This window comes from Amblyraja radiata, chromosome 25 (assembly GCF_010909765.2).
Source record: "Amblyraja radiata isolate CabotCenter1 chromosome 25, sAmbRad1.1.pri, whole genome shotgun sequence".
Taxonomy (NCBI): domain Eukaryota; kingdom Metazoa; phylum Chordata; class Chondrichthyes; order Rajiformes; family Rajidae; genus Amblyraja; species Amblyraja radiata.
This window is the reverse complement of record NC_045980.1, coordinates 27,098,247-27,112,680: the sequence shown is the minus strand read 5'-3', so window position 1 is coordinate 27,112,680 and position 14,434 is coordinate 27,098,247. Positions and strand designations below refer to the sequence as shown.

The following is a 14,434-nucleotide window of genomic DNA, read 5'->3' as shown; positions in this document are numbered from 1 at the left end:
AAAAAATAACATTCTGCACAAAAACATCCTTTAAATTTCTCCCTCTGACAAGTATATGCCCTTTAGTATTTGATATTCTACCCTGGATAAAAAAGATTCTGACTGTCTACCCCAGCTAAACCCCTCGTTAATTTATAAGCTTCTGTGAAGTCTCCTCTCGGTTTTTGTCCCTCCAGAGAAATCTATCTTCTCTTTATAGCTAATATCAATCCAGACAGCATTCTGCTGAACCTCTTCTGCACCCTCGATTAAGCCTCCACATCCTATCTGCAATGGGACATCCAGAACTGCACACAATATTTCAAATGCACCTAACCAAAATAATTTCTATCTCTTTCCACCACTAATTGATAATTGATATAATTTAATTGCCACACAACCAAGGTCGGTGGTATTTGGGTTGCCAGCAGCAGTACAATAATAAAGAACACAACCACAATAAAAATTTTACACAAACATCCACAGCATTCATCACTGTGGTGGAAGGCACAGAGCTTGGCCAGTCCTCCTCCATTTTCCCCCGTGGTCGGGACCACCACCCTCCACAGCCGTTGCTGCGGGCGTCCAGATGGTAAGGGACAAAGTCAAAGTCAAGGTGAGTCCAGGATCGGCTCTTCCCAACCAGAGACCGCGGCTTCAGGCTGGTGAAGGCCGCAGGCCGGCGGTCAAAGTTTTAAAGTACCTGCCGTGCCGCACCCTCTATTTTCTATGACTACGCCAGCACTGAATCAAAACCAACGTCATCTGGATCAGTCTACCATGAGGGACCTCTGTCAAATGCTTGACTGAATTACATGTACTGAAATACATGTAGAGAATATGATCCATTATTAACTTTGTTTACCTGCTCAAAAAATTCATCAAGTTTCTCAGACATGATCTGATCCAGATAAAGTTTTGCTGACTGTTCCTAACTATCCCATTCTCTTCCAAGTGTGAATAAATCCTATCTCAAAGCATCCTCTTCAATGGCTTTGCAACTGTGATGTGAGACTCACTGGCCTATAATGATTGGTACCATTAAAAATAATGCACCAACAACTATTTTTTAGTAGTTTAAAACTTGAACAACTGAAGTTATCATTTACTAAACTAGAAAGGTACAAGTATCTCCTTTATTTATTTATTTATCTGGCATTTTACATCAATACGGTGTCCAAATACTCATTCGGTCATTGTCATCCACAACCACAACATTTGTCTATTTTTGATGCATGTATTTTTTTTAATTGGAACTCTTGTGACTTTTCTGTTCTAAGTTTTGTAAAATCTGCTGCGTTTGTCATCAATATTTGCAACATTCTCTTTTGGTTGTGTTTAGTGTTTGACAAATTAATTGTGGCGCTTCTCTGCTGTAACGCCATTTCACAGCCAGAGGGCCTATCTGCTATTTAGAGAACTTGCTAACAATTCACTAACATGAGTGAAACAATATATATTAAATTGTCTCCTGCAGGTGTGTGAAAATAAATACTGCTTTGGTATTCCTTTCGCTGCCATTAATTGAATATTCACACCAGCTTTCAGGTCATTCATTCCAATGCAATCACGAGATAGGGGTTGCAGTAGAATTTGATGGGAAGAAGACACACACTTCACATTCCCACGCATTCTAAATAGATTAGCTATTTATGAGAGGATGCAATCTCTGTTGTACAGTGACATTTCAAATGTATATAGGTCCATCGTTATTTAATTATGACTGCTGGGTAGTTAACCGATAGACCAAGATGGCAAAGGTCCATCATAATTGATTCATGTCCCATTGACAGGGAGACTTCATTAGTAGATATAGCTTGATAGGTTGTCTCTAATGATGCAATGGTATTGTGTAGCACTTTTTTATTCAATATCAGACGATATTTTATGGATCTGTAAAGCTGCACGCACAATAACTATCCCAAGTATACGTTTGTAACAAATGTGGTTATTATATAAATGTTAGAAAAAATGACAACATATATTTGTATGTGCATGTTAACCATGTATAATGAAAAATGAAATAACGAAAGGTAAGATGTTAATCATAGTTTGTGTCGTAAATGGTTTTTGCAGATATTGTTATGTCTACGGGTATTAGTGGGGTTTTTTGTGACAGTAGGCATACCAGCACCTCCTAACAAGTTAAACTAGATTTTCAAAATTAAGAATGTTTAATATTATTTCAAGATTACCAAAGTATAAAGAATATATGTTATTAATTAAAGTTGGTGGTCAGGCAACAGCTTAAATAGCTTCTCGGATGACAGTAGCTTCGAGGATGACATAGACATCACAGCATGGAATGATATGCATCTCTGCATCTTTTTGTCTACAAAAAACCCACTTATTATAAGCTAAATAATATATCTCAAGGCATTGTAATTCAGTAACTTAAATATCCTAGGGAGAAAATAATTCTGAATATTATCGATGTACGCTCCATTTAGTGTTAGAACTGCAAGCTGCGGAGTATTTAATCCGACTCTCTTTGTTGATTGATAGATGATGACCCAGTCAGGGTCCAAAGGAAAGCAAGGAGGGCCTTCCACTGTAGCAGGTCCACAAAAAGCCGGAAGCCAACTGGATAATATGTTGGATGAATTGCACGTTGGGCTGAATAAATTGGGAGTTGCGACTGTAGCAAAAGGAGTATGTGCTGCTTGCAAGAAACCTATAGCCGGACAGGTGAGAACTATCAGGAATAAAAGTGATCTTTATTAATTTTCTGAGATACTCGTTTTTGTTGGATGTTATAGATTTTCATGGGCCAATTTTTTTCCATGGAACAATACTGTTCAATAAAGACTATTTGTATAGTGAAATACTTTTTTATTGAAAGAAGGGTATGAAAGACAATAAATGTTTCTAACATGTTTAATGGGTATTGATGCAAATACAATGCAGCGTATCCCTGCTGTTAAGAAGACATATTATTGACACCTTGATATCTGTTCCTTTCATCAGAAAGGTTTGTACTGTATTTTTCACATTTCCTTATGAAAACAAAACGTGGAGTCATAGTTATACAGCAGGCAAATAGGTCCTTCAGGCCAACTTGTACATTACAACCAAGTTGCCTATCTGTGTTTGGCCCAAATCGCTCTAAACCTTTCCTATCCATGTACATGTCCAATATCTTTTTAACATTGTAATTGTACCTGATCCAACCACTTCAACTCGACAACGTGCCATATACCCACCACCTCCCTATGTGAAAATGTTGCCCCATAAGTCTCATAGAAATCTTTCCCCACTTTCCCTAAACCTAAGTTCTCTAGTTTTAGACTCCCCTACCCTGAGAAAAGATTGACTATTCATCTTATCAGTGCTCCTCGTAATTTCATATATCTCCATAAGGCTACCCCTCAGCCTCCAATGCGCAAGAGAAAAAAGGCCCTAGCCAATTCAGTTTATCTTATAACTCAAGCCCTCCAGTCCTGGTCATATCAATGTGAATCTTCTCTGCATACTTTCCAGCTTAATGCCATTCTTCCTATAGCAGTATGACCAGAACTGCATACAATATTTCAAGTATGGCTTTACCAATATAATTTGACATCCCGACCATTGCACTCAATGCCCTGACTAAGGAAAGGCAAGCATGCAAATGCTTTTTTTCAGTACCCTGTCTACTGTGTTGCTACTTTCAAGGAACTTTGTACTTGTAATCCTAGGTCTCCCTGTTCTACAACACTCTCCAGTGCCGTGCCATATACTGTGTAAGTTCTCCCCTGGTTTAACTTGCCAAAATGCAACACTTCCCACTTGTCTGAGTTATATACCTCAAACATCCAATTGTACAAAGCACAGGTTGTATCATTACTAGAAACATGATAATCTCTTGATTAACAAGGCTTATTGTGTGATTAAGTTAATATTTAATGAAGTTGGATTGTGTGTTGCTTTTCTCACTTGGAAAGACGTTAAAAGAGTGTTTATTCCAATGGATATACACATATCAGTTGTGCTGTTGCAAGTAAGAATTTCATTGTTCCGTTACAGAACAGATGACAATAAAACACTCTTGACTCTTATTTTCTGTCAGGTTGTTACTGCCATGGGTCGTACCTGGCACCCCGAGCACTTTGTGTGTACCCATTGTCAAGAAGAGATTGGCTCTCGGAATTTCTTTGAGCGAGATGGACAGCCATACTGTGAGAAGGACTATCACAATCTATTCTCACCCCGTTGTTACTATTGTAATGGACCCATTTTGGATGTGAGTATCTCTGATGTCCGCAGTGTTGGATAAAAACAGGTTACTAATTATGTAAATGATAAGAATAAACAAAGCTTGTATATACAGTAAAACCTCACTCTAACCGGCCATTGGGGTGGGGGGGGGGGGGGGGATCCATGATTGCCAATTTTTGTCCGTTATAACCGAGTAAGGTATATAAACAAACTACTACAGATGGTGGTTAATACACAAAAGGACACAAAAAGCTGGAGTAACTCAGCAGGTCAGGTTGCATTGTTGGAGAATGTGGATAGGTGACTTCGGGACCATTCTTCAGACTGATTCAGTTTGCTTAGTTACTTCAGCACATTGTGTTGTTTCACCTTGAAACTAGGCGCCGATGTTGCTGGTCTGCACCAGCAAGCCGTTTATGATGACTTACAGCAGGTTCGGGTGAGAGGGCTGTTAGGTCCTGTGTCCCTGGGTGTACCCCTGGGTCAGCAGCGCTTTCTTCAGGCTGTTGCCAATAAGACGTGTTTGATCACTCTGAGACTCCCTACCCTCTCACCTGCTGCTGCTTCCAAGGTGGAGTATGTTGGCAGCTCCCGGGGAAGAGGTGGCGGTGGAGGTGGGTGGAGGGGGGGGAAGAAGCCGAGTGGACAGAGCAACGGGAGAAAGAAGAGACGGTGATGGTCGAGTGGGGAGTGGAAGCAGCAGCAGGCGAGGGGGAGAGAGGTCCACAGTGACCGAGCACGTCATGTTAGTGGCGACGGCCTGAAGAAACCGCTGTCCCCAGGGGCTACGACATGAGCCGCAACACCAGCCGTGTCACCGAACCGTACGATGGGTCAAGAAGGGTTCGCTGGTGCACCTTGCAAATCGAGAGTGGCGTCGGAAGCAGGGGCTCTAAACGGCCGGGGATGGATCATCAGGTCCATCCGTTACAACCAAAATCCATTATAAAGGGGTCCGTTAAAATGGGGGTTTACTGTACAATAAAGCTTTGTACGTCCTGGAAATATTTCTTTCTAAGATTATTTCTTTACTGAGTAGGGTAAATTAAGACCTGAAGATACTGGGAATGAGATTTTAAGATTTGTTGAAGACAAATATTGTGGAATTATGTTTGGGCTACCTAGATACAGCATTGATAGTATTGTGTCCCTGGTCAACTCTGAACTGCAGTGCTTCATTTTTCACTAATGGTTTCTTTATTTTTGCCTTTTCTTGCAGAAAGTGGTGACTGCACTGGATCGAACATGGCATCCGGAACACTTCTTCTGTGCTCAGTGTGGTGCTTTCTTTGGGCCAGATGGTATGATACTCTCTCTGTTGTGTGATGTTTTATATAGTTGGGCCATTCCAGATTTTATGTTTTCGAATTGTTCAATAAAATTACTACTTAGCAATGTATTCCAGATTCCAGTGTTGACTTATCCTGTTATGGCCAAGCCAGGCAGCATGTAATGCCTTTAATACAATGGAAATAGTTAAAGAGTGTTGCACTAAGAATACCATTAAATCATTGCAGTTGTTTGGCCATCTTGATTAGTCAATTTTCAGCATTTTTACGTTCTGTGTGACTGGAACAAAAAAAAATAGGTACTGCTCATATACTATGAAACATATATTGAACTTGTATGTGGGCCATGCACAATATAGTTATTTGTTCATTACGGCCAAGTATTTCAATCACTTTATTATATTATCTCCTTATTTTCTGTTCCGTGTTGTGATATTTAATCTTGCGTGTTATGAGTCCTAAGTAGATTTAGCTGAATAGAATCATTACCCACTATTAAGCATTATGTCAGTTTAAATTCTTGATTTTCATTGAGATTGACGTTATTCAAGCACATCAACAGGTAAGAGTTGCTGAATAAAGAATGAAGTATAGTTTCAGCAAGTGAGCATTTGTACCTTTATGTATAACTTTTGTTTGTTCTCATTCTATGTCAGTTATTTTTAATGTGAAAAAAAAACTTTCTAAGTCATCAAAATCTCAAATATGCTTAGTGTAAATTGGAGACAAGGTCAGGATGCTGTGTGCAGAAGATGTTGCCACTGCAGGCTCAATATACACAATAAAGTAAATCAAGCCGAGGAAAAGGTCATTTGTCCATTACTACATATGCCAACTACCTCAATCACTAAAGACAATCTTGACAGGGAAATTATGACAATTGTTCTGAAACTTTCAATTCATTTCTTAGACGCACTCGATTAAAAGGCCTGGGTCATTGGGTGACTATAATAACATTGTTGGACTGTTTAATAAACATTACTTTATGACTTCCCTTCCTTACTGTAATCTCAAGCCAAAGATTTTGAGTGATCTTTTTATTCTTTACCTCAACGCTGCTATATTTTTATTCATTGTAGAAATTAAGAGAATTTTAAAACAGCTTGTGCTTAACAATTCCTTAGCACGTGTGGAATAAGAGAATCCTGAATGCCTATTTTTTCCATGAACGTGAAGTATGTTTTTTTTGTTTTCACAACATGGTTGGAGATTTTCCTCATTATTTTCACTTCACAATATTGCTGCTAATAAAATACCAAAGGAATTTATTCATTTTACTTGATCTAATCTAACTGATGCAACATTTTCGCAAGTGACATTTAATGAAGATATAATTGTTTCTTCCTTAATAAAAATCGTCCCAGAATTAGCTCGTCACAGTTTACACTGTACTGTAGCAACTTTCTCTTGCTCTTAGGCATCACTTGAGTCCTTTGGAAATAAACGTAACAACCACAATACCTATCCTAATGAAGATCATTCTGTACATTGGTTGAAGCTGCACCATTAATATTGTATTAATGATGAGCGTGAACCTTGGCATCCGATGACTGCACTGTCCACTGTCACTCTAGTTGTTATTAACTAAAATTATTTATCTTCTGTAGTTGCAGTAATTTTGCATCATATTTGCACAACTCTGCACATAACAATGGCAGCTTATAACACTGGCATGTTCTGTAAGTCCCAGCCAACAATAATATTTTTTATCATCGTTCTTAGTTTTATTTTCAACGTGGTGTATGTTGGCGTGTCTTCAGGAATAATGATAATTTCACCAAATGTTTTGCTAGGTTATGGTAAGTTAGGCTGATGTGGACACACTACAGTAACATACTTCTTTTGCAGGATTCCATGAAAAAGACGGGAAAGCCTACTGTCGCAAAGATTACTTTGACATGTTCGCTCCAAAGTGCGGTGGCTGTGCGCGAGCGATTCTAGAAAACTATATCTCAGCCCTCAATTCACTGTGGCACCCAGAGTGCTTTGTGTGCCGGGTAAGAGAAGCAATTAATCTGTGTTTGCTTCAGAAATTGTTGTTAAACATTAAAGTAATTAAGTCCTTAATGTTATATGTTAATAAATATGTTAGATTTTCAATGAAATAGAGCATCATGTTGTGTTAGAACCGAGATTAAGTATTTAATAGGATAGCAGGAATGATGATGCATTCTGTTAAAGTGTGGAGGTTTATTGAATCTGCAGAGTAGTTTAAATCCACGACAGCACTTGACATCAAAGCTGGTACAAATTTGGGTAGCAACAAAAACTCATCATCAGGTGAATTCTAAAGCTCCATAGCTAGACATGGAATATTAAATTCATCACTTTCTCGTGTGTGCCAGCACAATCTTTGGAATTATCTCGGGAAAACATTACAGCAGGTCAGAAAGGTGACTCCTCAGTCCCACCAATTGTTGCACGATTGAATTCGCAAACATTGATCTGCCAACCAGAGATAGATACAAAGTGCTGGAGTAACTCAACGGGACAAGCAGCATCTCTGGAGGAAAAGGATAGGTGACATTTTGGGTTGTGCCTTTCTTAAGACTGAAAGCAGGGGACCCGAAACGTCACCTATCCTTTTCCTTCAGAAATGCTGCCTGACCCACTGAGTTGCTCAGGCACTTTGTGTCCATCATTGGTTTAAACCAGCATCTGCAGTTCTTTGTTACTATGGTCTGCCAACAAAGCTTGCTAATCTCAAGGGGCAAGTAAAGGGGAACCTGGATTACAATGATGCCAAAACTGCTTTGTTACTATGCCTTGACTACTGATGACCTATGTGCCCACATTTGTACATATCTTAACAGCTGGAACCAAACAAATCAACATGATAAATATGTGTATGATCAATCAAGAGCAAAGATAGATTACAATGTACTCTTAGTCATCCAGTATCGATGGGAAATGGAAGCTACCTGTTACATGAATATTCTTGTTCCATGAGACTTGCCAAATAAAAACACTGGTATTCTCTATGGGAAAATTTAAATAAATTGCAGAACCAAATGTCATCTCCTTAGTTCAAGTTCAAGTGAGTTTATTGTCATTTGTCCCTGATAGGACAATGAATTTTTTGCTTTGCTTCAGCACACAGAACATAGTAGGCATTTGCTACAAAACAGATCAATGTGTCCATATACTATAATATAAATATATACACACATGAATAAATAAAATGATAAAGTGCAAATAACAGATAATTGGTTATTAATAATCAAAGTTTTGTCCGAGCTAGGTTTAATAGCCTGATGGCTGTGGGGAAGTAGATATTCCTGAACCTGGTTGTTGCAGTCTTCAGGCTCCTGTACCTTCTACCTGAAGGTAGCAGGGAGATGAGTTATTATAAATAACAATATTACTCTGTAAAATTGTAGGAATGCAGAACTCTTCTGAGAGAAGAGAGACAGTTCTAGCTCTTGCGAGCAACTCCTATTCTCATGAGATGGAGCATCAGCTAGGCTGTGAAAACTCAAAGCATCTTTCACCATTACACCAGAGCTGTAATGATTGTTGACTTAACTGTTGTGGCAGAGTTTAGAGCTTCCACTGCTGTGCATATATTGGGTGGCTTGAGCCTGTATTGCAACGGAGGGTACAATCTCTGCTGCTGGGTGCTGCGTCATTAATTGTGTGAGCATTGGCATGGAACGGATCACCACTTGCATGCTGGAAAGAACAGGCTCCAGATCTTGCAAAAAGCAGTGAGCATGGTTGGAAATTCATTTTGTAGTTATAGAATATTTAACATCAAAAGCTCAAGATCACATGCTCCTAGATATCTTGGGCGGGTGTTCAAACAGGTTAGGTCTTTCCCCCAGAATATGCACGTGCATATTCATCAGCCTTAATCTGCAGGCTAACCTATTATTGTTCTCATCTGACTCCTGCAAAACAGAACCGGTATATAAGATACCCTCACATCTGTTAATTTTTCCCTGCCCTGGCTAAAGATTACTTATCCCTGGTGTCTCACTTTGGACAAATAAGCCTGTACCATCTACGATGTAGCAGGATCTGAGCTAATGTGACAATCCCCTCAGCTGATAGGGCAGGAATAATAACAAAATCTGTTTTGTTCCACCTCCACTATGTTGTCACAGCTTCATTCCACACGCTGTCCTGGTCACCACTTCTGGCTCTGCCATAAATTAACTGTTTATGCCATTAGATATTTATTTTGTGCATGTTGGGACTAGCCTGGAAATGCTCAGCCTTGTCCCCTAACCTCTTTATTGGCTCACCAGGAAAATTGTCATCTACATGAAAATCATACTGAGCAGGCAATTTTCTTTTGATTATGGGACTGTTGATAAGCCTGCCTTATACCTTTGCATACTTAACCTCGCTATACCCATAATAATTTGCACCTCATTTCACTTACCCACCCACATGTTGATGACCTATGTTATTACTGAATTGGTTACAATTCATTTTAATGTCTGTTTTTCAAATCCTTTGGCTACACCTCCACCTGCGAATCTCTATACCTCAAGTTTTATCTATTTCATTGCTCTATCATTATTGCTTATGCCCACCTGTCTTGGTCCTAAGCTTTGAAAACTCTCCGCAGCTTCAACTTTGTTTTATTTCTGATCTTCCCCAACATAACAGTCACAAAACCAGAACTGATATTATGCCCTTACTACTAGAAATAGAACTAGAATTAGTACTTGTAATCAGAAACAGACACAGTTTGTCACAATACAGTACAACAAAAGAGTTCAACAAAAGGAGACTGCAGCTCATAAATAGTCCGGTCCTTTTAGAAAAGTATTTTATAGAATGTTGTTCCCAAGCTGACTACCCAATTTTCAAATTTTTTGTGCAATGTGACTAAGTCGTGAGCTGTTTTAATTGTGATTTTATTCTGCGCGATGGGTTTTCATCACATTTTGTGTACATGCAAAATATTGTTTTCCTTATGTATTAATATGAGCAATATTTAACACCAGTGATTCTCGTCATTTTTTTTTTTATCCAACCTCTGATATCTACATAACCTTTGATTTTTACGGGTAAACTAAATGGGAGGGGGAAAAAATAACTTGGGTTGTGATTTCTGACAACTTAACTTAAATAAATATTGTGGACGTCTGATGTTCAAGTTGCATAATATCTTGTAGAAATATTTTGAGAAGAGACATCCATAGCAGTATTAATCTGTTCATGGAATTGTGATGTCAATTTATATTCTAAGCATTTTGAAATGACACAGATGTTGAACTGAAATAAAAACATTTGCAGCGTTTATTTCTGACACTGACTGAAAAAAGTGAAACTCCTCGAGACAAGATTTTAAGATTTGTGAGATTTCCCTCCACCTAACACCAGGAGATCAATTGTTAGACAGTTTCAGACCAGTTCATACATAATCATATCCTAACCCTCAATATTGCCATGTGTATACTTACTTTGTACATGACATTGCTGATGAACTGAGGATATGCATATCTGAAATTTATTTATAAATCCTTCTTGGTAAAGTCTACTTTTTCTGTTTCATTTACAGGAATGTTTCACCCCATTCATAAATGGCAGCTTTTTTGAACATGAGGGTCAGCCGTATTGCGAGATGCATTATCATGAGCGTCGCAACTCACTGTGCTCTGGATGTCAGAAGCCTATCACAGGCCGCTGTATCACTGCTATGGGAAAGAAGTTCCACCCAGAGCATTTTGTCTGTGCCTTCTGCTTGAAACAGCTCAACAAGGGCACCTTCAAAGAGCAGAATGACAAGCCCTATTGTCACAACTGCTTTATCAAGCTCTTCTGTTAGATTCATCCCACCAGCCACCCCTCCAGTTCAATCATTCCTCTACTTCCACAAATTCACATTCAGGCACATGATCCCAATGGAACAGAAATTATCCAGTTTTTAGGGGTAATACAGATCTTGGACTTAAATAACAAACAATTTATTTGTGTATCTCCTCTTACTTACAGTCACTGCGAAAAGAGAAATTCCTCTAGATGAGGTGTTGAAAGTGCCATATTTTCCTCAATCCCAACCCCACAACCTCCAGGTGATTAACTTCATGCTAATAGCCATCTGTGGCAGGCTGGTTGAGGAGCTGTCAGATTCAATGACTTGAACCCAAATCAGCAGTGAAAAATTACCAGTGGTTTCTATCCAGCTCAGTTCTTGTTTCATTATATATTTTTTTAAACTGCAAAGACCATTTTAATATTGCAACCTCACAGACACCAACCCCAAGAGTACATATATATTGAGGCTTTTTCCTTGTCGAAGAGGTAAACAAAACAATGAATATATAATTGCAGTTAAACAATTCCCTGAATGGCTTGGTAAAACTAACTTGGTAAAACTACAACAGAACAATCCTCTAAAGGAACACAGTCGAACTGACAATAAATCTACAGAGAACTATATGAAACATAGATGATGTTGCTGGAAAGCAAAAGTATTTTTTATGAGAAATGTCTCTGTTGCACACCAGTGTCTCCTTGATGTTAGTAAAGCCTTTGACTAACTGAAGCAATAATATTTCTTAGCAATGGTCACAATCGCACTTCCTGTTTGGTACACAGGGAAGTTTCCTTTGGTAGATTTGATAGAACTTTTACATATCTGTAACCTTTTTATCCTCTACTTTCAGTTACCTGAAGAGTTCATAATTCTGAGCTTTCATGTCAGAATTATGTGATTTTAAAATCATGACAACCACTTTTTGTAAGCCACACATCACATGTAGGTGATGCAAGTAATTTTTGTGCTTTCTTACAAAATTAATGACTAATTCTTACATGGAAATTTAAAGGACTGTTAGATGGGACACTGCCTGTTCACTTTTATAGCACAAGAACGGTTTTAATCTTTGGAGCACGTCCTAACCTAATGTCTGTGAACAGAACATTTTTAATTGTGAGCCTGCTGTATTTTTATCAACTCTCTTGCCTAATTTGCCAATAATTTATCTTTATATGATATGTCTTAATTCCTGCTGTTGAGCTTTTGGGTCTTCCCACATAATGTGTTGCCATATTTTGTCTGTCATCCTAAGAGTAATTCAGTTTTTAGAAAAAACAGTGGTAACAGCTGAGGTCAGAAGCTTTTTAGTGCCATTTTAACTGGTCACATTCTGATAAATTGAAGCCTCACTAGTGTTTACAATGCATTGAATCCAGTCAGCCATTAAACCAAAGGGAATTCCTCAAGAATGAGATAAATTGTTTTAAGGAAATAGTCCTGATTCTTTCCTCTGATCAATAATAATCACTTGTGTTTGACTACATCTTTGTACATCTTTTAATCATGGCTTATACAATCTCATATATAATCTCATGGGTTTTTGCCAATAAAAGTGCTTTTCATTTTATTTTAAGACTTCGGTTGACTTTTTCTTTTGAAAGATCTAAATTAGCCATGTTTTTCCAAATGTTATTTTAAAATTCTCCAGCTGGGTGCTAATGGATTATTTTCTTTTTTTAACTGAGTGAACCAGATGAAGAAGATTTGGTTGTAATGTAAGATATTACCAAATTATGGGCGGCGCGGTAGCGCAGCGGTAGAGTGGCTGCCTTACTGCGCCAAAGACCCGGGTTAGATCCTGAGTACGGGTATGGAGTTTGTAAGTTCTCCCCGTGACCTGTGTGGGTTTTCTCCTGGATCTCCGGTTTCTTCCCACACTCCAAAGACATACAGGTTTGTAGGTTAATGGGTGTGGTATAATTGTAAATTGTCCCTAGTTTGTGGGGATTAATGTTAATGTGCGAGGAGCACTGGTCAGCGCAGATTCGGTGAGCCGAAGAGCCTGCTTCCATGCTGTATCTCTGAATTAAACTAAACTAAACTAAATTTGAAGTCAGTGAAAATATGAGGTAAATCTCGAGGCCAAGCTTGAAAAAGAAAAAACTTGGCAAAGTAAAATAATTAATAATGTACATCAATGGGAGACTATGCAATGAAGCCCGTTATCAACAAAGACATTTCAAATCCAGAAATAACTATTTTAATCTAAAAGATGGCTTTAGAACATGCTACTAAATGGAATATACATATTTTATCATAGATCATTTAAAATAATGTAGGTAGGTACATGAGGGAGAAAGGAGCTAAATGATTGAAACACTATGCAAATCGGATTTGATGAAATCATATGAGAGGCAGTTCATGTAGCCATCAATGTTATACAGAATATAAAGAGTACATTTAATTTCGTATTACGGCCCTTAAAAGAATAACTGAGGATCAACTGTTCATCAACCGCAGCATAATTTGGAATCAATTGTAATAAAGAGTAGGGAAGGATGGAAGGGGGATATAGGTCAACAATCAATCCACTTGCATTTTCTCATATCTTCGCCCATGAATGCAAATCGGTGCAAGACAGCCCCGCAGCGAAGAGCAGTGATCTGTTACTCACTTGGAAATACTAGAATGCTGAGGTATGTCGAGACGAAAGGAATGTTTGCCATTAAAAAGTGGACCAAGCTATTCGAAGACATCTGTGGAATGCCCATTGCTGTAAGTGAAGTGTCTCAAAACATTTTACACCTGGGAATGGAATCAAGTTAGAAAATGAATAAGTGTGAGAAGGTTATATTCATGGTTGTCAAAAAAAGTTTGCAAAATAGAAACTAAAGTGACTGGACAGAGACAATGAGATCCTGGTACTTCTTTCCAAAGAGTGCAGTGGGATCACTTTCACCAGAAGAACTGCAATAGTTCCTGAGTAATTGTAATTGGGCAATAAATGCTGGTGTTGCCAGCAATGCCTAAAAAAAGATGAATTATGAAAAGAAGAATTGCAGAGTATTGGAACATAGTGAAAGAACCAGTGCATAGATTGATACAGCGTGGAAACAGGACCTTTGGCCCACACCATCCAACATGTCCCAGTTACACTAGTCCCACCTGCCTGCACTTGGTCCATATCCCTCCTAGCCTGTCCTATCCATGAACCTGTCACACTGTTTCTTAAACGTTGGGATAGTCCCCACCT

General features: G+C 38.5%; 1 protein-coding gene across 7 annotated transcripts in view; it reads left to right on the top strand.

Moving 5' to 3' along the window:
• Positions 1-12,808, top strand: part of pxn (paxillin) — a 132,014-nt gene extending 119,206 nt beyond the window's left edge. For all 7 annotated transcript variants that reach the window (XM_033043581.1, XM_033043584.1, XM_033043585.1 and 4 more), the window contains 5 exons: positions 2,485-2,667; positions 4,028-4,201; positions 5,396-5,477; positions 7,314-7,462; positions 10,981-12,808. In XM_033043581.1, coding sequence (XP_032899472.1) covers positions 2,485-2,667; positions 4,028-4,201; positions 5,396-5,477; positions 7,314-7,462; positions 10,981-11,247 — 855 coding nt within the window. In that variant the 3' untranslated portion in view covers positions 11,248-12,808. The remainder of the gene's footprint in view (positions 1-2,484; positions 2,668-4,027; positions 4,202-5,395; positions 5,478-7,313; positions 7,463-10,980) is intronic.
• Positions 12,809-14,434: the final 1,626 nt, after the last annotated feature.